This window comes from Camelus dromedarius, chromosome 13 (assembly GCF_036321535.1).
Source record: "Camelus dromedarius isolate mCamDro1 chromosome 13, mCamDro1.pat, whole genome shotgun sequence".
In the NCBI taxonomy this organism is placed as follows: domain Eukaryota; kingdom Metazoa; phylum Chordata; class Mammalia; order Artiodactyla; family Camelidae; genus Camelus; species Camelus dromedarius.
In genome coordinates this window covers 53,726,822-53,748,707 of record NC_087448.1, presented here as the reverse complement: position 1 = coordinate 53,748,707, position 21,886 = coordinate 53,726,822, and the positions used below count along the sequence as shown (strand labels likewise).

The 21,886-nt window shown below is 42.0% G+C and overlaps 1 protein-coding gene across 1 annotated transcript in view; it reads left to right on the top strand.

Annotated features, from left to right (window-relative positions):
• The first annotated feature begins 1,003 nt into the window (after positions 1 to 1,003).
• The window catches only part of LCP1 (lymphocyte cytosolic protein 1), a 49,436-nt gene continuing 28,553 nt past the window's right edge, over positions 1,004 to 21,886 (top strand). Inside the window, exons 1-4 of the mRNA XM_010980843.3 lie at positions 1,004 to 1,130; positions 20,647 to 20,734; positions 21,322 to 21,485; positions 21,655 to 21,784. Of these exons, the coding sequence (XP_010979145.1) occupies positions 20,671 to 20,734; positions 21,322 to 21,485; positions 21,655 to 21,784 (358 nt within the window). The 5' untranslated portion in view covers positions 1,004 to 1,130; positions 20,647 to 20,670. The remainder of the gene's footprint in view (positions 1,131 to 20,646; positions 20,735 to 21,321; positions 21,486 to 21,654; positions 21,785 to 21,886) is intronic.

Genomic DNA, 21,886 nt, shown 5'->3' with positions numbered 1-21,886 from the left:
CCAGCCAGAACACCCCCTGGCTGGGTCCCAAGCCCCTGGCAAATACAGACGCCTATTAAACTATAAGAGCATCTTCAACTCTCCATCAGACCTGGGACACAGCCTCATATTCTCATTCCTCAACAGCAGGCTGGCTGCTGGAGCCGAGCACAGGCTCCAGGCAACGTGGAGACACATTGTGCATAATGGTTGGTCAGCATCACTCAGGATGCTGTACAACCTTCACTGCTGTTAGACTTGAGGACTTCCATTTGAAGAGAGAATCAGCCCTCAAGACAAGTATTCAGGGTTTGGGCATAGCATAGAACTTTTAAAATTCGTTTGCTAATTTTATAAAATATGCACTCAAAAAATAAAGCTGGTCTGTAGGAAGGAATTTAACTAGAGCAGCTGCCCACGTGATCTGCTGGTGCTCTTTGTAAGAAGCATCTAAATAATTGAAATCTTTAATTGGGTTAAAGAGATCCCTAGTACATCGATATTCTATAAATAAAAGAATGAGTAAATAATATGGTGACCTTCCGTTTCGGGCCCTTCCCCTTAAAGAGATCATTTTGTTTTGTTTGCACCAATAAGATCATTGTTCCAGGACTCTTAAGAGGCGTCTGGTTTTGCCTGGGGCGGAACTTTCCCAGGGAAATCCCTTTTAGCTTGTTTCAGGTGGACTGCCACCTTTCTCCTTGGCTCTTTCATTAAAAATGAACAATTTGTTTATCTTTGCCGTAAGGAGCTAGGCACCAGAGCATTGCATTCACAACTAGGGTCAGAGCACCTTGCCTTGTTATCTGAAATCAGACAGGTTTAAGTAGCCCAAGGCCTGTGAGACCAGTTAGAGGAGAAAGAGGGAAGGAGAGAGAAAAATGCTTATAAAGAGGAAGTGGTAAGAGGCTTCTGAATTTCAATGTGACCTGTCAGGTGATTTTTTTGCGGGGGAGGGGACATAAAAAAAAAAGTTAAGTAAAATGTCCTTATAAAGACAAGATCTGTTTCTTCCCTGGCTGATGATTTGTCATTCTAGTCACTTCCTGCCTTGTGACCACACACCCGGGGTTGACAGAGTTGTTCTGCAGATCAGAAAGAAGGGGCTTCTGGTCACACACCAGTACCACTGAGGACAGTTTTTCTCCGAGGTAAATCTTCTTTATGTCTCTTTGTTTAAGTGCTTATGATGCTTGGCTTGTTGGGCGGCTGTTTCTGTGGATTGTGGATTTTGCCTCCAGGGGACTAGAGGTCTGAGCACCTGTCAGTCACCCTTGCCCTGTGTGAGCCCCGCCACCGCCACCGTTTAACTGGCCAGCAAAGCTGCAGTCACCTCATGTGGCCAGGCAGGGTGGGACACCTCCCCTGTGCTCTCTAGAGCAGCTTCTTCTCCAGTGATCCACAGTTATCACCCCCAGAAAAAAATCTGATTATTTTTTTTCCTTTTTAAACCAAACTATGTTCGGATTTATGTCTATGGCTTCATTTCAGGAAGGCTATTTGCTGTGATTTTAGCTACTTTCAAATGTTGTCAGGAAAGCAGGTATCGATCATTTAGATTGTGCTGCTCATTGGCCTAATGGGGATGGTTTAATTTTAGCTCCTTTGGTTCTGTTTTTCTAAAAACCTTCTGCACAGTACTTTGGTGGCTATATTAACATCTTGAGTCATATATTACTGAGTGTGATACTGGTTATTTGAGTGATTTTTGGCGCCAACGGTTTTTAACGGGTGTGCTTAGTAACCACATGGAATTAGAAGCTGCCTCTTCTCCATTTCATCTCTAAAAATAAAAGCAATTTATGTTGCTTAATTGTGCTCTTTCATAGAATTGTCTGAACTATTTGTTATCCTTATGACCATACAAATGATCACTAAGTTGTGGAGGAAAGCCTTCCGTCTACAATTCCGTCTTCATTTGTATAAAGTTGATATGGGATATTTACTCCAGAAACGTTGTTGAAACATAGACTTTGTAGCATGCTCTTGTCTCATCAGCCTTTATTTAATTATTATTCAACAATATTATAAGAACCATTGACAGACAATAAACATAGAAGCCGTTAGGACTGGAAATGGATTCATTTATCAGCATACTTATCAAAACCTAATTTTTCTTAATCAACTATAGCAACTTTTTTTCCTAAAATTACTTCCTTAGGACAATTTAAAAAAAATCATTAAACGAAGGTGGTGTATCCTTTGTTTTTGGTGGATTTTGAATTTACATAAATGTGTCATAATTGGTTTCTAGTAACTAAAGTGGTTTAAAGAGCATCCGCACAGGCAGATTTGAATGGAACTGACCATTTACCTATAAATGCGAATTTATGGACGTTGCAAAGCGTGAGCATCAATATTGTGTTACGCATCTCACCCAAATAGTTTTAAATTAGCAAAAATGTGGAACTGGGGCAAGAGGACTTGAACCCCCAAAAAAGAACAGGTTAAAAATGTGCTGTCTTCTTTTAAGTGAAAATATTAATGAGAATAAAATGAATTAGGAAGCAAAAGTATGTCAGCATTTTTCTTACATTGGGAGGGACTAAAACAGTATGAAACAATTAATTCAAAGCAGAAAAAAGTCTCTTGATTTAAGTCAAGTTTAGACTGTTAGCACATCAACCTGGTATGTTGTAAAATATCCATCCCTCTTCACTCTTGTTCACTCCCAGTGACATCAGGGAAGAATCTTCGGGGTCTTGTCCTTGAACAAGCACAGCTGAGGTGGGACACTTCATTAGCTATTACCCTAGGGGTGCTTTCCTTTGTCACATTTTAAATTTTGTCTCCTTCATAAATTATGCCTTGATGATCGGTGATTTGGGAAACAATTTCGGTGTTTTAACTCCATTTCTAATTCTTTTGCCGAACCCTTTGGGGAGTGGGAGGCCAACAAGTAAATTCCTCATTCAAATGTATCTATTTAAATTAGAGAGGACAGGACAAGTGGTAATAACACTGTGTATTTATGAGCACTTACTGTGTAAACCACTCGTTATGCATGACCTCATTTAATCCTCCACCACCTATAGAGATGAGGAGTGGGCTTAGATCATTGAAGGAAGTGGCCCAAGGTCCTTGGGCAGCTGGAGGGGGCGAGAGGCAGTAGGGAGCCAGGATTTCAGGCTCCATTCTGCCTCCCTGTAAGCATTGTCTATTCCAGATCCTCCCTTTTACACCAGCATACTTTTCCGATAATTACAGGTGTCGATAATTACAGGCTTTTAGGTCTGAAGCTGACTAAAGGAGTCTTGGCATTCATGATTTGGAGAGAGAGAGCAGAAAAAAAATTGCAGAAAACCCAGAAACATTTTTATTTTCATAAATAAGAGATATCATTGTGGGTTTCATATAATAGAAGCATTTTCTTTTAATTAATGCATCATTTTACTCAAGAATTGTGTGCCTTCACAAACTTGCCTTAACCACTTCCCCAACCTTATTTCTTGTCGTTTCCTTCTGCTCTAGCTCCCCCTCCTTCTCTCCCCCTTCACTTGCCCATGTTCTGGGTGCACAAGACCACAAGCCATGAGAAAGTTCCATGTTCTTTCACTTCTTTTCACTCCAGTTCTTTCTCCAATTGCTTTCTTCTTCATTTGTAAAACGTCTGATTCTTTTTCAAGGCTCACTTCAAGAAATATGTCCTTTTGTAGGTCTTACCTCCTGGTCCCTGCCCCCACCTTTCTTGGCCCTACTGTTTTTTCTGTGTGTGTTTGCTTAATGCTTTGATTTTAGAGTAAGTAGAGCAGTAATCACTATTTGCCGACAACCTGAGCTCCTTCTCTGTCTCTCCTGGCACATAGCAAGTGCTCAAGGTATTTACCGAGTTGAAAATTTGTCACAAGTGTCTTTTCTCAGTTCCTTGGATATGCATGGAACTCTTTTCTTTGATTTCATTTGTTGATATTTACTGAGTTCCCCCAGTGACTGTGATGAGAGAGGATACAATGATAATATAATATTTTGCCTTCTATCATGCTTCCTTTTTGCCAAAGCACTATTCTTCATTTTAGCCCCAAAGCACTAGATAGACATTGACTTCAAGAAATGTAAGAAATTGTCCAATGACCATAGCAAACAGGCAAAATTATAATCTCATTATTTTAGTCTAAATACATTAATTGAGTTAAAACTTAGCTACCCTTACCAAAACTAGGTACCTGTAATGGGCTTCTTTGATGACCAAGAACACAGGGAACAGATATCATTAACTTTTAACTTATTCACTTTGGATTATTCTCAAGGCAACTTCTTCTTGTTACCTAAAGAGTAAAGGCCACTCTGTGTATACAGGAGAGATGCCAAATGAATTTTTAAATCAGGTTAGGTTAAAAAAAAAAATAAGAAATTTGCTCATAAGATTATATTTATGAAGAGTCAAAATTTTATAAGGTAAGATTATGAAGGCTTTGGACTTTATGACTGTTACATTTTGCAGGAGAATGACACTATTTACTCTAATTGTTTAAGGATTTTTTTTTTGTCTGCTAGTTTCCCAGCTCACAGATATCATCAAATGAAATGATGCTATCCCATCTGCATAGTGAACCCTACAGAAATACAAATGAGAATTGGAGTCCACCAAAATAAAACACTAATCAGTGCCAGCAGGATCCAAGGGTTTCAAGGTTCCCTATTTTGCCAGATGGCAGTGCACTCCTTAAGTCAACAGAGTTCATGTTTCACATTGTTTTCATGTTGAAGTTCTAAGAAGTTACCACCCCATCAGATACGCATCTTCTAGGGGCATCTCCCTACAGCTGCTGTGACCACCAGGCTCCCCGAATGGCAGGTCCCCGTTTCCTCAGTTCCCTCCTGATTCAACTTCCTTATGCTATTGACTGTTCTCGTTGTTTTGCTTTGTCAGTTTCAGTCATTACATCAGTCTTCCCAGTAATTTCATAATCGCTCCATCTTGTAAGATACTGCAAGCAGCAGAGGGGGAACAAAGAATTTGAATTTATCACCCAAATAATAATGCCAAAGATTTGTCTGCTACTCATTTTGAATTGAGTGTTTTTCTAAGTGTTTTGACTATACTGACGCATATAGTCATCACAACAATTTTGAGAGGTAGTTACTGGTGTTACCTTCATTTCTGAAGGCAAGTTAATTCATTCAAATATTTTATTACTTTAATTTTCTACAACTGAATCAATTTTGTATTAACTGCCGAATTCCAGGGGGAACCTCCTGGAGTAAACAAGCAGCAGACCATGCTTATTTCTACCTAAACTCTTGAGTTGAGCTCAAATAATCGTAATTTATCCCAAATAAATTGCTTTTATTAAAGACTATCCTTCATCAAAATCATCATTATCAGTATTTATTCAGCCCCTCTTTGCATTTGACTGGTTTTTACCAACTTAGATGCCTCTGCGTGGGTCACAGAACATGCTCTCTGCCCTCAAAAGCTTTGAAAAGTTTTCAGTCAAAAAGGGTTACAACACTTTAGTCAAGTGGCACTCACATTTTCTAACTGTTGTGACTGATAGGCACAAATAAACAATTTAGTATTTATACCTAAGCACACATATGTATAATTACATGGTAGTGGCCAAATAGAGGTGTTCTAAAAACTGTGAAAGAATGGAAGATGGTTTTAATTGTGAGTTGAAGAATAGAGGTAAAAAGAGGTAAAAAGCGACCCACTTGCTGAGTTAAAATAAGTTTTGCTCAACTTCAGAGCCATGCCTGCCTCAGCCCCACTTTAAGTTCTAAGGAGGCTTGTTTCTCAAATATGGTCAGTTGTTTTTTCTGGCGGAAGGAAAAGCTAAAATGTTAAATTGAGGAACTTGCCAAGAAAGCCACAGTTTGTGGTTGTGGCATTGATTCTTGCTTTAGTCTAGCACCAGCTACATGGACGGATGGACACGCTTACACACCCTCTCTCTGTGTCTACCTGTCCCTCTCTCTCTCCCCCAACCCCTCTCTCTCTCTCTCAAACACACACACACACCATCTTGACTGACTGAACTAAAATGGAAAAGAGATTATTGTCTCCACAGACAGAAAAGCCAAGACACCAAATTTGGCAGGCAAATGAATGCTGCATGTGAATTGCACTCTCCCGGATAATTTGTTTTCCTTTTTTCTCTGGTTGCGTTTTCAAGAGGGAAGTGAATAGATGGAATAATTGCTTTACAATTAAATAATACCCTGCATTTTGATCCCTCAGTCTAGTCATTGTCACCGAAATTGGTCCAAACGGTGTATCCAAATGTATGAAGTAAAGAGGTGCACAAGTGCATTTGTGTAAAATTTGCATCCTCTTCCTTTTTGCTGTTCCTCAGGCAAAATTTAGACTTCGAACTGCATCTTTGTTAACCTCAGGTGTAACATTTTAAAATGTGGATCCTTGCACCTCCCTGATGCCATCAGCCCACATGACTGTTACCAGGAGAGCGAGACCAAGAAAGAAGATTGGAATATGCATCCCTTATGGAGAAAGTTACATAGTAGATGTGAAGAGAACATGAGGAGCAGGAATGCAGCTTTGCATTATCGAGCCCCCTTTCTTCATCTCAAAGACGTGGATGCACTTACCCTGTCATTTCCAATGCTTTATAACATTACAGTTTTTCCCTTTGGAAATATCGCAGACACCTTTGAGGACTTTTTCAGATTTTTCCCTTCCCTCATTGTCTTTCAAGTTGAGTTTTTTTTCATCAAAATATCCCTGATTCTGTTTCTTTCCTATGACCACAGGGAAGGACAATTGGGACACAATCTGTCTGCTGATTGAATATAATGTGTATAATATATAACGTATTAAATATCATAGATAATGTCAATTTTTTAAGGCTTGTGAGTCTGAGTACAGTTTCTGTGCACGAGACAACAGGTGTGGAATAAAGAAGAGAGCAAATTTGGAGGCAAATTTGGATTCCTTTTCCAGCCTTTTATGAAATGTGGTGCCTGAGCAAGTCTCTGAAGCCTCCTGCAGCTTGGTTTCCTCATCTACAAAATCAGGAAAAGTCCTGCCTGTTCCCTGGGTCTGCTCTTGGGCCCATTTCCCTGTTTCATCCATCTGTGTGCGTGTTTCGCTCTGCTGCACGCATCCTCACTGCTAAGTATTGAGCCCTTGCTATTGGCTAGATTATGCTAAGCACTTGACATATATTTGTTCTCATATTTCCACACAAAAGCTGCATAAGTTTGATGTTACCATCTTCTTATACCAGATGACCAAACTGAGGTTCAGGGAGGATTAAGTCCAAGCTCACAGAGCCAGTTAAGTGCCAAAGCCAAGATTCACACTTTGTCTCTTTTCCATTTTAATATTCACAGTTTCTTAAATGTGTAAACCATATCTGTTTAAATTGCACTGCATTTTCTAACATGATCCACCGTCTACTTTGTAATAGGTCTGAATATCCTTTTCTGTGATTGAATATTCGATGATTATTCCTAATTTTCCATCAGGTAGAATGCTCTACTTTTGATGGGTCTGCTAGTATACCAAACATATTTGAAAAAACAAACAAATAAATGCTTGAGGATTTTATTTTACAAAGTCCTCAAAATAAGAATAATGAAGGGATTCAACTAGGCTGTTTGGTTGTTTTAAAATTTAACAGAAATGTTATAGCATGTCCCTCTGTAAATTGGCATTGGTAAATCTTTGCCAACCAAACTGTGGCTTCCAACAAAGTGAAGATAAGTGTAGCCCATTCAACTAATACAAAATCCTGTCTCAGTTTATCTGTAGCTTCTCATTTTTTGTGAGAACGAACTTGTTTTTAGAAATTCTAAAAGAACTCCCCCAAGGAGCCCATAGAAAATGAGGTCACATTATTGAGAATGAATAGAAGCTTCTGTTGTCATTGCCAGTATACAAGTGTCAGCTGCACATCGTCTTAGTGTTTTTCCAGCTCGAACTACAACAGAGAAAATGCCTAGAGAGTTAGGGAGTGGATAACACACAGAGGCAGAGAAGAGGCTAACAGGTTCGGTCCCCAAGCACTGGAGGACCTGAGCGTAAGGAGATGTAGCCCAATGGTCTTCATCACAGATACCCAAAGATCTCTTTTCTCTTCATGACTCACAGTGGATGTGGTCATGCTTTTCTTGAGATTGCTCTATATTTTCCCACTCTGGCCACACTTCCTCAACTGTTAAAAGGTACTTTCCACAATAAGTATTCAGACAAGACTAAGCCCGGAGTCCCTTGACCACTCAACATGAGATCAGCCAACACCAATGCTGTTGGCTTCTAGTTGGTGTCACCTACTAGTTCCGCAAGACCTTTTGAAAATGACTTCAAGGACTCTGGAGGAGAAATGTGGTACAAGCGCCAGAGGAAGCCACGCTAAGAACATTTGGAGATAAAAGCATTGGTGTGAAATCTAAATTTCCACCCACCCACACACATTGCATACATCCAGTTAGGTGTGAATTTTAGTCCGTGACTCTACATACTATTTCATACAATATATAGTGGAAATTGGCCTTGTTCCCCAAGTTGATTTTGTAGAAGTTCTGGTTCTTATTTATTTTTTCCTTCCCTCCCTCCCTCCTTCCTTCCTTCTTTCCTTCTCAAGCACTGTTGTATACAATTTAAACACTTTACCTCATTTAATTCTAACGCAACTGTATGGAGTGAACACTGTGGTTGCACTATTAATATTTCCTCTTTTTAAAGTTTGCATAAGAAGTTTATTTTCAAAAGGCATATAAGGCATATAGACAATAAACAAAGTAAACATTCAATCAGATCTTAACTTCTGCCAAGTATTAAATCCTAGAATTGTTCCATTAAGTTCCAGTCTCTAAATTCAATAATCGTCGTCTTCATCAGAGTCCCTCACTTTTCTTCTGTTGGATTTAACTGTTGTTTTCTTTTCTGTTGGTTGGCTTACTTTTTTGAGGATTTCTATTAAACCTTTTTACATATGAAGAAACTGAGGCTCAGAAAATTTAAGTAACGTGAACACAAGTCCACAGCAAGAAGCTGTTGCATCAGAAAATCAGACATCTTTTCGGCACACCATGTTGCTTCCTAGTTAATTCTTCTTATGTATGTAGCAAGCTTAATTTCATAAAGGAAGATAAAATCGTTCGCATCTGGATGAGGTTTGTGGGACACGTGAACTGCCTCCACACTCATTTAGCCTGGGAGAGGGTGAGTCATGTTCTAGCACAGGTGAAGCTGTAAACTCAGACTCTGCTGTTCTTGAAACACAGGGAAGAGGCTCCTCCCTTTATTCTCCTCTCCATCCCCGTGGGGAAGATGTAAAGTACATTTCATGGACTGTACGTCTTAAGGATTTTTTTTTAAACCCCTAGGTTCCTTTAAATGGAAATTGACTTGTGTTTTTCCCACCCTTTGGTTAGACCAAACTAAAATTCCAGAGGTGCTACTTCTCCTTTCTGATTAGTCACTGACTCACTTTGAGGCTTTGGGGAGCAACTTCACTTTTCAGGGCCCCCATTTTCCCATTTTCTATCATGTCCAGTTCCCTCCTCACTTTGCAGAGCCACTCTGTCTAACGGGAGATGGTGCCACAGGGAGGCAGCTGTGTGTATACACGTGCACCGAAATGGTTTCTGGGCAGAATCATTTTGCCATTTGAGAAGGTGGAGGAGTATTTGTATTCCAGTAAGCGTTGTAACTGAAGAAAGCCAGGGGAGAGAGCCTAGATCACCAAGGTTTTCCTTCTGGAAATGAGCTAGTGAGGAAAGGAACCACGGTGGCATGTCCCCCAGCTCCCCTCCTGGGGTTCTGCCTCCCACATCCCTCGCCAGTCAGACTCAACCCCCAGCAGTCTCCTCCATGGGCTGCTGCCTGTCTCCTCACTCTGTAGGGCTGTTTTCTCTTACATGAAGTGAAGTGCCCTTTCCCATTTTGTCTCTTTGGAAAACTTCTATTGGTTCTCTAAGATGTAGCTCAAGAGTCAACATCACCTTCTTTGGAAAGCTTTCCCCTCTCTTCTAGGGCAGAGTTAAGTGCTTCCTGCTCTGGGCTCCCCTAACACCACGATAATAATACCTTTAAAGTGTTAAGATGATTGTGGTTTTTAAGTGGCACATTTTCCTTCACGGGACTGTGTGTTCCCTCAAGAGCAAGGACTATTTGCTAGTCATCTTTGATCTCCAGTGCCTGGGACAAGGCCAGTGCGTTATTAAAAGTGAGGGGTTGACAGGTGCAGAGGCTGCTCACGGAGAGGATCCCTCTGTCCACTGGAGGCAGGGGAGCCAGGCAGGAGTGGGCAAGATCAAGCCTGGTGGGTTCTTACTCTTCTTAGCTCTTTCCTTGAGATGCTGAGGAGCTGGAGAGAACTTAGAACTTCTTAAAAGAACCCAGGAATAGCCCCTGTCATAAGTCATCTTGCAGAAGTGTGAGTGTGTGCCCGATTTACATGAGCTCAGAGCTGAGTAACCCCAGAGGAGAGAAGAGAACCTTGAGACACAGAAATTCAAGGGCCAGAGGCGCTAGGAAAGGTGCTTCCAGCAAGGCCCACGTCCATGTCGCCAGTAGCCTGGAGGCCAGTGTCGGGTGCTGTCCCCACCTAGCACAAGTGTGAGGCTCCCCCAGTTCAGGGCAGCGTAACCCTGGGACAGTTACTTAAATCTCAGTTCCCTCATCTATGAAGAGGAAATCATGATAGTGCTCCGTAGGGCTATGGTGGAGTTAAATGTGATAACGCACGTGAAACGTTTAGCGTCGACTAACTGGTCTTCTCATTCTTCCTTTAGCTCTTGTTTTCTCTGATTCTAGCAGAGATAACCTTTCTACGGAGAGAATACAGATGCATCATTCTACATGAGTAAGGAAAAGGCTGACTGATCTTTGCGCAATCTCCTCCTTGTCTGTGGAAACCAGGTCACATGTCACTTCTTCCCGGGCGCCATGCTTGGCTCCCCAGGGAAGAGCTATTTTGCCCCTTCCTGTGGATCTAAAAAGTCTCCCCGAATTCTAGTGACTGGTGCCTCTCTCCCCTAATAAACAGGTCAGCCCCACCTTATCTTTTGGTTGCCAGTATCTAACCCACGACCTGGCATAGAGTAGGTAGTTGGCAGATATTTGTGGAAAGAAGAAATGTACAAATAAATGTATGAATCCACCGAGTGGCAGACACTTAGAATGACCAGAGGATGGATTTCATAGTCCAGATAGTGATGTGCAGATTACATTCAGATGAACTCTAACAGCCAATCCTAATTATTTCCTGTGTGTTCCTGTGTGGAGTTTGTGCATCCTGGCTGGTTTTTACCCTCCTTTCAGTCCTGCTCTGCCTCCACACCGCAGTCCCCTTCCTCCCACCTTGGCAGGACTTAGCTCCAAGTCAGACACTGTGTAGGCAGGTAGAGATGAGAGCATCTGCGGCGGCCAGCAGGGTTTATAGAAACTGCCTAAAGAAGCCCAGCCTGGGGCTCCGCTACCCAAGACAGAACCCTCCGGTGGCTGGCTGGGGGTGGCTGGCTGGGTGGGGCCAGGAAGCATTCCCAGGCTAGTTAAAGACTACCTAGGGACCCTAGCCCTATATCAACTCTTTGGTCCCCATATTAACTCCTCAAAGTCGTTTGTCCCGCAAAGTGGTTTCCTGTAAACTTGACGCATCCACTTGCTTTGTTCTGATGTTTGTATCTTTCAGCGGGAGGGATCTGATAAGAATATACACAAGAATATTTTTTGTTAAACTCCTCCAAGAATGTGATAGTAGCCTTCTGAAGCCTTGGGTACCATTAGTTTATGGGTTGGTTTGCTCCTGGCTACAGCTAATTTCCTGGGTACCTGCCAGATGCCAGACACGTGGCGTTACTGTGAGACATCTTATCATTTGTGATCTCATAATCTGCTGGAAGGAATGGATGTGGCCATGGGGGCCAGGGTGCAGAGGTCTGAGCCGGGGCTCAGAGGAGAAAAGGCTCACTGAGCCCCACTCAGCAGCCAAAAGAACAGAGCATCTGAACCTTGCTGATTTCAGAAGTCTTAAAGGGATCATGTTAGTATTCATCTTTGAATCTGGCATTTTCTCTTTAGAACACTGCCTCGGGGTGAGTTATTTTAGTGTAGTCCTTCCTGCAAAGTCAAGAATGGATGTACAGGTGAATACAGGGAGCATTCACTTTGCCTCGGTCATTGTCACCCAGGAGGTGCCAGTAGGCTGTGTACGTGGTATTTGACACACGTTGTTTGTAGCCCAGATGTGGACGCTGCCTTCTCAATGCCTAGATTAAGTTCCTCGTGTGCGGGAAACGTACATGAAATTATATTCATGAGATATTCGAAATCACAGGGGAATTATACTTTACTATATGTTGAGTGGGTCTTACTTAAAGAAGAGCATGCCCTTCTAGGTTTGAAAACTTATTATAAAGGCAAGAGGAGAGATAAGGGGCCGGGACTCCAGTCCCAGCGGGGTCTGTGACGCTGGGTACACCCTTTCACCTGGGTGTCATTTCACTCTCTGTGACAGGAGGAGGGTGGCCAGATAGAAAGTCCCTAAGGTCCCTTTACCTCTACATCCTATGACTCTGTTATTCTTCTGTCATTTAAGGGGCTTGGAATAGACCTAGAAGATAGCAAAGAAAACTATTAAAGATTTGGAGGGGAAAAAGCCACTCCAAAACAGGTTAAAAGAATTTTTTTTTAAAGGCCCCATGGCAATCACCAAGGCATGTGACGGAATTTTTATGGATCGAGCAGCTTCTGTAACTCCCTCTGAGAACAGCCCAAGAAAAGGGAGCTTTAATCGTATCAGGAAAGACTTAGGTTACAGGGTAGGGATGTGAGACACCTGAGACGTTGTAGGGTTTCCTTATTTGGATATTTTTTAGAAAATAGCAGATGGTTCTCTTTCTGGGGCAGTTTGTATACAGGTTTGCCTAGACACTCAGAGTGAACTGGGTCAGAGTGACTTAAGATGGACGCGGTGGCAGCCCAGAAAGCAGACCTCACGTGCCATTCTGGTAACTTCCCTGTTCTGTGCTGAGCAGTCGAGCGGCTGAGCAGTGGGCATCTGCCTTGGTCAGTGAGGAGAATGCGTGAGGACAGAGCTTTACTTGCAGCTGAGGTAAGAGCAGGAGCCAGGCGGGGCTGGGAGACGCTGGGTCCCCCTGAGAGGAGGGACCTCCCCAGAAGAGGCCTTAGGACCATGGCCACAGCTCCAGATGGCTCCTGGCCCTATTTCTAGGCTCATTTGAAATACACCTTACCTTGGCTCTAACTTGTGCACGCACTTGTCGGCTCGGGAACTTTTGGAAATTTTAGCATGGAAAGGACTTCATCTCTCAATTTACATATGAGGAAACTTTGGTCCCAGGAGGCAAAACAGAGCCTGGCATTACACAGACAGGTAGCAGCCTAGGTCTCCTGGACCCCACGCTCTCTCTTCCACTCCCTGCCAGTTATTTCATTCTGGAGATGTCCACGGGTATAAATGATCTGACTACCTGTATTGCATGGGCTGATTGAGATGTTCAATATTTTTTTATAAGCTTCTGTGATTTCTTACTCTTATCTAATCTTTTTTTTATCCCCTCGCAGCCCTGTGTTTAGCCTTTTCACTTGTTCATTGTTGATCTTCAGAACTCTTTTTACTGTGCTATTTCGCAGTAACGAGCTGCAGTCTCTGTGTTGCCTTTGAAACTTGACATTTACCCGTGGGCGTTATGAAGCCTCAGTCTTTGTGGCCCCTGTGCTTGTAACCCGGCAGCCAGGGCAGTGCTTTGCACGCAGACTTGTAGGTGGAGTGAATGAATGAATGAATCAGTGATGTCTGACATTGAGATAACAGTGTCATGGTGGATCATCAACTAGCCCGTGATAATATCCAGCTTTTTGAAAAGATATATTTGGGGTCCCCTGAGCTTTCAGTCAGGGAAAGGCCAGATCTTAAGTCCTTATGGTGAGTGTGAAATGAAGGGAGGCTGTGGCTTTTCTAGATGTAAACACCAGGAGTATTGTTGTCTACACCCAGGGAAGGAGAAGCCAAGGCAGTGAGGGGCTCCCCAACCCCAGCCTGGGATATCCCCTTTGCTTGAAAGAGGTTTGCTCTGTGTCACATCCTTAATAGGGTTGGGCCACTTGGTAAAGAAGAGGCATCAGGGTGTGCCATGGAGGAGGCGGGGAGTTGGGTGTGCCTCAGCTGGGGACAGAGCTGGGCTCTGGGTGCGGGGCTAATACAGCTTCAGGGGCCCCTCAACTGAATGTTCAAACCACAGAGACTCACAGAGCAACATCAGGTTCGGCCTGTTTGGAGCAATCTGGGCTGCTGGCTTCCTAGGAGTGTCTACACCCACAGTAGAGAGGAGATCTGCCAGGTCTGTGCTGGGGTAGCCTTCCCGATCCTCGTTCCTGCCACATTTACCTCCAAGACTGCAGAGAGGATTCCGCCCTCTGCAGCCGCCTTGGGAGAATCAGTGTATCTGCAGGGAGAGAAAAGACAATCTAAAAGAGATTTTAGACAAAAGAATTCATAAGAGCCTCTTTTAAGTGGCCATCTGTATTTGAGGCCATTAATAATTAGTTGGTTTCTTAAAAACAAAGGCATTTTAAAAATACATTTTCAGAATCAACCTTTATGTGAAAGTCTGGAACGTCTGTGTCCACAGAGAAATAGTTTCCCAAGCACACACAGTAAGGTACTGACGGCTAGACCCCCTACAGTGTTCTGCTTTGTAAAAGGAAGGGAACAGGATTAGGTGGAAGGCAAACTCCTTCCTTATCTGATGTAACTTCAGCATGGTGGCTTTTAAAAAAATTTATGGGGATTTTATTTGGCTTTGGAGTCCCAGGTATTTTATGTTTCACTTCTTTAACCGTCATAGTCTAACGTTAAGAGTTGCAGTATTAATGCGTTCTGGGTGACGTGTTGTTTGGGGTTACTTACTGCTCAATGAGGTGTTCGGAAGTTCTGCAATATCCCCCTGGATACGGACTGAACTTGTTGAGGTAAAGGTTGGAATTTGGGTCCTGAGTTTCCAGTTTTACTTTACCCACTGTGTCAAGTTGCAGGAAAAGTAGGGCACATTCAAAAGAGTCCCTTGGCAATGTGATGCCGGGTTACAGATGCTGCTCTGATCCTGGCAGTTATATAATTGGGTATCAATCCATTGAATCAAAATACTGACCAGTATAGCATCACCTCCTTTCAGAAATGATGAGCCCATGAGCCATTTTGTTCCACATCTGCCAGCACTCTGTCACCTTTTATTAACCTTTCTGCTGCTTTTCATTGTCAGTTATGAAACGCCTCAGAGAAAATTCAGCTTCCATTTTTACTTTTAGAGAATGCCCTTCCTTCTGTAAATTCTGCAGCCCTGGGTTCTATAGTAAACGCCTACAAATAGTTTCTCCATTCAGACTTCAGGGAATTTGAGTCAGGTGCTTTTCTTATAAGAAGTCATTCTCAGAAAGTCTCTTTTCACTACCGATCTGGAAAATACTAGCCTCCTTTAAACAGAGACTCAAAATTCGCTGACTTAAAGGAATGAACAGGTTTTGTGGCTTTTGCAGTTTGGGGTGGGGGGAGGGCAGTTTTTAATTTTTTTATGACTGTAAAAATAATCTTATAAAAAAGAATAACTGGTACTTTCTTTGGCCAAATGTCCTGGGAGTTTATCATTATTGATTTAATAAAGATAAGTGCTCACAGAAAAACTAGCAGCAAGATGCGACTTAGATGAATGATTTAGGATTTGTCTTCTTAAATTTATGATTTGTGCAGTGATTCTGAAATGGGGTTCCAAAATTGAGCACTGATTTGTAAAAGACCTTAAAACGGTTCCTGGCAAAATACAGTGAATGTGGTCATTTAAAAGGGCCTCCATACTGCAGGAGTGGTAAAACAGAGTCCAAGAAACTGCTTGTTTGTTCACACTCCGGAAGGGACACGCCTGTCCTCCTCAGCCACTTAGTTTTTGGTCCAAATGCCACAGCCCATCCTGTGAGGGCAGGGACCCCTCTAGGGTCAGCTACCAACAAGGTGCCAGTAATTTGCAAACAAACCCTTGTCAATTATCCTCATGAATCTTACTAATATTATTATAACCCAAACCATCAAATATGGAAGAATTAAAACAGATGCGTTTTTTTTTTAGGTAAACCTATTAATACAGTGTAACGTACCTAATATTTGATTCTAACCCCAGCAACATCCTTCTTAGAAATGGTCTGATCTGCTTGTTTTTGCATTAATTACTCCCCGCCCTCTTCCTGCCTCGCTGCTTTGTGAAACTGCAGTCGTTTGCTCACTCAGTTCAATTAGGTAAAGGGCCTCTTCTCAGTTCTGGATGTTAACGGCTCTGTTAATGGTCCCTCTTCCTGTTCTGCTCTTTGAGCAACTGCGTTTACAAACTCTAGCCTGGCATGGCTTTGAGGACTTGTGCTTAGACGAAGCATTTCATCTTGTCGTAACTTCAGTCTCCTTATCTATAAAATGAGAGAGTTGTACTAAAAATTATTTCTAAGGTGCCTTCTGTCTCTATATGTTGGAGCTGTGTTTCCAGGACTTACAGCTCATTCTGATGGTAAAAGAGATTTCTCTCCAGATATCAATTCATGTCCGAGCCCAACAAACAACGAACTGTATTACAGTAATTTAGGCTGTTGGCTATTCCATCTCCAATTCACCTTGTAAACTAATTCAATCTGTTCTCTTTTCCTTTAGCTATTAAATCACGGAAGGGTTTTGGATTTTTTTAGTTTGAAGGCTGTCTCACTGTTTGGCTTCTCCAAGTTGATCCTCTTCATTTATAAATGTCTTAGAAAACTGTGGTTTTCCAGATGCTCAAGGTTTTCCATCTTGTCCTACCTGCCATGGTTTAAAAAATCACATGGTTTTAAACTAACTCTGTTTCCCCTTCTTTTATTTGAACGGGTCCTGCAATTTTTATGCTAAAATATTTCCTCTGTTTTTTCACTGTACTGTGATCTTTAATTTTCTTTCTCACCCAACACTGTAATTCTCTCCTTTATTCCTCATCCCTGCCCTTGATCCTTAAAATCCAGTCTTATTTTCTGCCTCTATGAGTATTTCTCTCCAGTTTCTCACTGTGCTGTAAAATCGAAAAGTCCTGTCAGAGGAAAAGCCGAGTCTACATTCAGAGACCTTGTTTATTCTCTTTACCTTTAACATTATTTCATGTTTTCAGAGTGTAGGGCAGCACAGATATACCTCACCTGAAAGGAAGAACGATGCCTGGCTTGCAGTAGTCAGCCATAAATATTTGTAAATGAAGGAATTTATCGCATAATCCCATGAACATCCATGAGCCAAGAAATAAGACACCCCAAGCCAGGAGGCTATAGCTCAGTGGTAGAGTGCATGCCTGGCCTGCACAAGGTCCTGGGTTCAATCCCCAATAACTCCATTTAAAAAAAAAAAAAAAGACACTCCACAACAAGAAGGACAGGACAGGTCTAGGGCTTTAGACTAGATTTCATCAAAGGCCTTGCTAAAATATGATGGGAGAGAGCCTTCTCTTAGTGCATCTATGGAGTATTGGTATAAAGGAGAGCTGAGAATTTAGTGAAGTATTATAGAAAGTTATATACTACTTTCTTACAACAGAAGCCTCGATTTCTTTTTTTTTCTTTTTTTACAAAAAATTTCCCCACCTTTATTGAAATAGGATTGACATATAGCACTGGATAAGTTTAAGGGGTACAACATGATGATTTGATACATGTATATATTGTGAAATGGTCACCACAATAAGGTTAGTTAACACATCCATCACCTCACATAGTTACCTTGTGTGTGTATGTGTGTGTATGTGTGTGGTAAGATGTTTAACATCTACTCTCTTGGCCCCTTCCAGGTATATAATATCATATGTGGGGGGAAGGGGGCATGCCAAAAGAGTTTGATTTCTTTATAGCACCCATGGGGCTAGACATATTTTATACTTAATGAATAATTGCTGGATGAATGGATGGAGGGATGGATGGATGGATGAATGAAATGAGTGCCTAATGGCAATGCGAAGGCACTATGAGTAGACCGCGCGGGAGATGAGAAAAGACTGGAGCATTGGAATCCTGCTGCTCCTCTGTCCAGCTGTGTGATCTCAGAGATGAACCTTAACTTCTCTGAGCTTCTGGTTCCTGCTCTCTAAAGTAGGAATACAGGTGCCTAAGCCATCAGCCTTCAATGAGAGACATTATAAGAAACACAACGCTTGTATCTACTACATCCTACAAGCGTCCTCTTCTCCAGAGTGGAGATACTGCTGTCAGACCTCAGTCCTGCTGCCCTAAGAAAACTGGTTTGTCTCATGTAGACAGCGGGGTTAGGTAACTGATGTGTTTCCTTTTTTGCATTTAGCATCTAGAGGACTCGGAGCTAGATTTTCAGCCTACTTCTAGCAAAATGTGCAGACCTAACCATGTGTTTGAAATCTTAAAGCTCTTCCCTGCTTTCTTATTTCATCTATGCTAATTACTCCTTCTCACTGATCACATGCTTTTATTGGTTTAGGTCTTAGGTTTGGATATATCTTTGTAGGTGGGCTCAAAATGTTTTTGGAACAAGGCTTGGTTAAAAAAAAGAAACAAACTGAAGAAACGGAAGGAAGGGAGGGAGCGAGGAAGGAAGGAAGGAGAGAGACAGAGAGAGAAACAGACAAATAGAAGAGGAAGGAAGGGGATGAGAGCAAGAAAATCAGGTAGCCAGTACCTGCCTCTGAGGGGTGTTGTGATGGGTAAGTGAGATTGCGTTTCCTTATACCGTTAAGCCCTCAACAGTTTCCGCCTTCCATCAGAGAACTCAGTGGACCAATATCTTGTTAGATATAAGGTAAATAATAATGCAATACATTTTTATTGATAATAAAAGATGGTTTTAACCCTGGATAAGTTTAAGGGGTACAACATGATGATTTGAAATAATAATATATGTAGTTCCACAATTTTTAAATCAAGCCCCCTGGAGTTCCCACCAGTGCGTAAGGTAACAAGGAGGAGGGATAGTGGAGGTATGGATGGATATTTGGGTTTTTTCAACCAAAGGCTCTGAGAGTTGGTTTTTTTTTTTGTTTTTTTTTTTTTTTGATTGAAGTATAGTTGATTTACAATGTTGTGTTAGTTTCAGGTGTACAGCAAGGTGATTCAATTATACATATACATATATATGTTCTTTTTCAGATTCTTTTCCATTGTAAGTTGTTGCAAGATATTGAATATAGTTCTCTGTGCTATACAGTAAATCCTTGTTGTTTATCTATTTTATATATTGTGATGTATATCTGTTAATCCCAAACTCCTAATTTATCCCTCCCAAGAGTTGTGATTTTTTTTATTTGTTCACTGTTATTTACAAGTAAGGTTTCTCTTCACAGAGAGTTGCTTGGGAAAACACAAGTTTGGAACCACTGGTGTATGTGTGTGACAGGATAGTGAGTTGGTGGACAATGGATGTGGATTTGCAAAATTGAGTGTAATGCATTTTTGGCCTACAGGTCTAAGGGTTAAAACTCTTCCCTTTTTTGTGTGGTTGTTCATTGTCACTAAGAACAAGAACAACACTATAAAATGATGTGAAAATACAGAAAGGGAAATCCATTTGAAACAACATCCTGTCACAAATTTTAAATATTTTTTAAATCAGTAACTTCACTAAAGTGCCCAAAATATATTCATACATAGGAATACCCCATCTTTCACACTCCCACCCCACATAGCCCCTCCCCACCAGGAAATCCGGAAAGCTTTAATGAAGCTCCTATTTGAAACATCGGGTAGTGGATTAGCTAGAGACAAGAATATAATCCACTTTCTGTTGCATTCTCTTTCTGCCCACTAGAGGGCAGAAATAATGCACAGGAAAAGGGAAATTTCTCCAGCACTAGCATTTTGAGTTTCTTTGCCAACGCTTGCCTTTCTGAGAACACATTAAAAAGTCCCTCAAATTCCCATATATGAATTATTAGAGGGTTAGATTCCCTTCCTCTTAAGTATTTAGAGAACTTTCATAACTCCCTTTGAAGTTATAAAATTCATCTCTTGGCTTAGTCAAACATTCATTTTAAATATGAACAGGAAGATATCCCTAAAAAAGACATGTATATATAAGTTGTGTTTTAGTTGTATATTTCTGTGTTTCAAACTACTCCAAAAGGTCGTGATTTAAAACAACTACCATTTGATCATCTCTTGATTCTGTTGGGTGGCTGGGCAATTCTGCTTATGTGATGTCAGCTGGGACTGTGTTCATCTGGGGGCTCAGAGGGGCTGGAATGTTCAATGTTAGCTGGGAGCACAGACTGTTACCCAGAGCATCCAGTTCTCATTCTTAATGTGGCTTAGACCCCTCACAGCACAGCGGCTGGGTTCCAAGAGGAACATCCCCAGGATGAGCATTCTAAAAGTCAGGAAGCAGAAGCTTCCAGCCGCAGACATGGCTTCTCCAGGCTTCTAAATGGTCAGAGCAGTCACAGGATCAGCTCAGATTCAAGGAGAGGGAAATAAGCTCCGTCTCTCAGTGTAAGGAGCCATCTGTGCACACGGGGAGGAGAGAAGTGGCTGAGGACCATCTTTGGAGACCACCATGGAGGGTTAAGAAAAAGGCTACTTCCCACATGTTGGAAAGATGGTTGTAAGTCATGAGGGATGCAGAGGACTATTTCTTCACTTAAGAAATGGGAATTGCTTCTCAGTGTGATGCTTTGAGAAGTAAGATTCGCAGCAGTCACTCCTGTGTTCTCCCCTCTCTGCAGATCTGTTGCCTAAAGCAATAAAAAATGGCCAGAGGATCAGTATCCGATGAAGAAATGATGGAGCTCAGAGAAGCTTTTGCCAAAGTTGGTGAGTAGATCTGATACCTCAAGTCACACAATTCTCTTTTAGTAGCTTCAGGACAGTCAATGAAATGGTGACATAAGCAAATAGCAGAAAGAACTGGAATACAGTGGTATTGGTTAGAGGAGCTGGGGAGACTTCTTTTTGAAAGCTATGCTTCAAGAAATTACTTCTTTTTCTATCAAAACATAGAATATGGACCCTTTCTCACCTGTAGCTTTTCCTGCAAATGGCCTCTAAGTCTGTTCTTTTATAGCTCATCTGCTTTCTTTGGTTTCCTTTGTGTTTCTACTATTCCATGCTTTTTCTTACTCTGTGGCTCTCAGCCTGTGATTTATTTTCCCATCTGTTTCTGTAAGCGTCTCTTCAGGTCTGTTGCCAGAACCTCTGCTGAAATTATGACTCTTGGATGTTGCTAGTGATGCTAATGCCTGTCTCCAATAGAACAGGCCTCTTGTGAGATTCTGACTTTGCATGGGGTCAGGCCATCCATGACCCCTCTCCTGCCCATCCCCTCCCATCCAGCCTTCTCATCTCTCTTCGTACTGTGACCCGAACTGCCCCGAACCTTCAGCTCCTCATTTGCCTTACAGATACCGATGGCAATGGGTACATCAGCTGCAATGAGCTGAATGACTTGTTCAAGGCTGCCTGCTTGCCTCTGCCTGGGTACAGAGTGAGAGAAATTACAGAAAACCTGATGGCTACAGGTGACCTGAACCAGGACGGGAAGATCAGCTTTGATGAGTTTATCAAGGTGAGTATGACACAGAATCCAAGGAGCTGCCTTTGAACCTTGCAAGTTCAGTTTAAAAAATAACCAGAAATGCATTCCCACCCTCCTGGCTTCAACGTTACTTATTCTTTCCTTTGTGGTTTTTCTCAATCACAGATCAGGCTTCTAAAGATACATTATGTTTTTGCAGGTTTTTCATGGCCTAAAAAGCACAGATGTTGCCAAGACCTTTAGAAAAGCAATCAATAAGAAGGAAGGGATTTGTGCAATCGGAGGCACTTCAGAGCAGTCCAGTGTTGGTACCCAACACTCCTATTCAGGTGGGTGCACCAACCAGTGGGGGAGGGGAGGTGGAGAGAGTGTGGGGGTGAGCTGAGGGGAGAGGGAACCAGCTCGATGGGAGCCTTGTCTTCTGGGGTTAC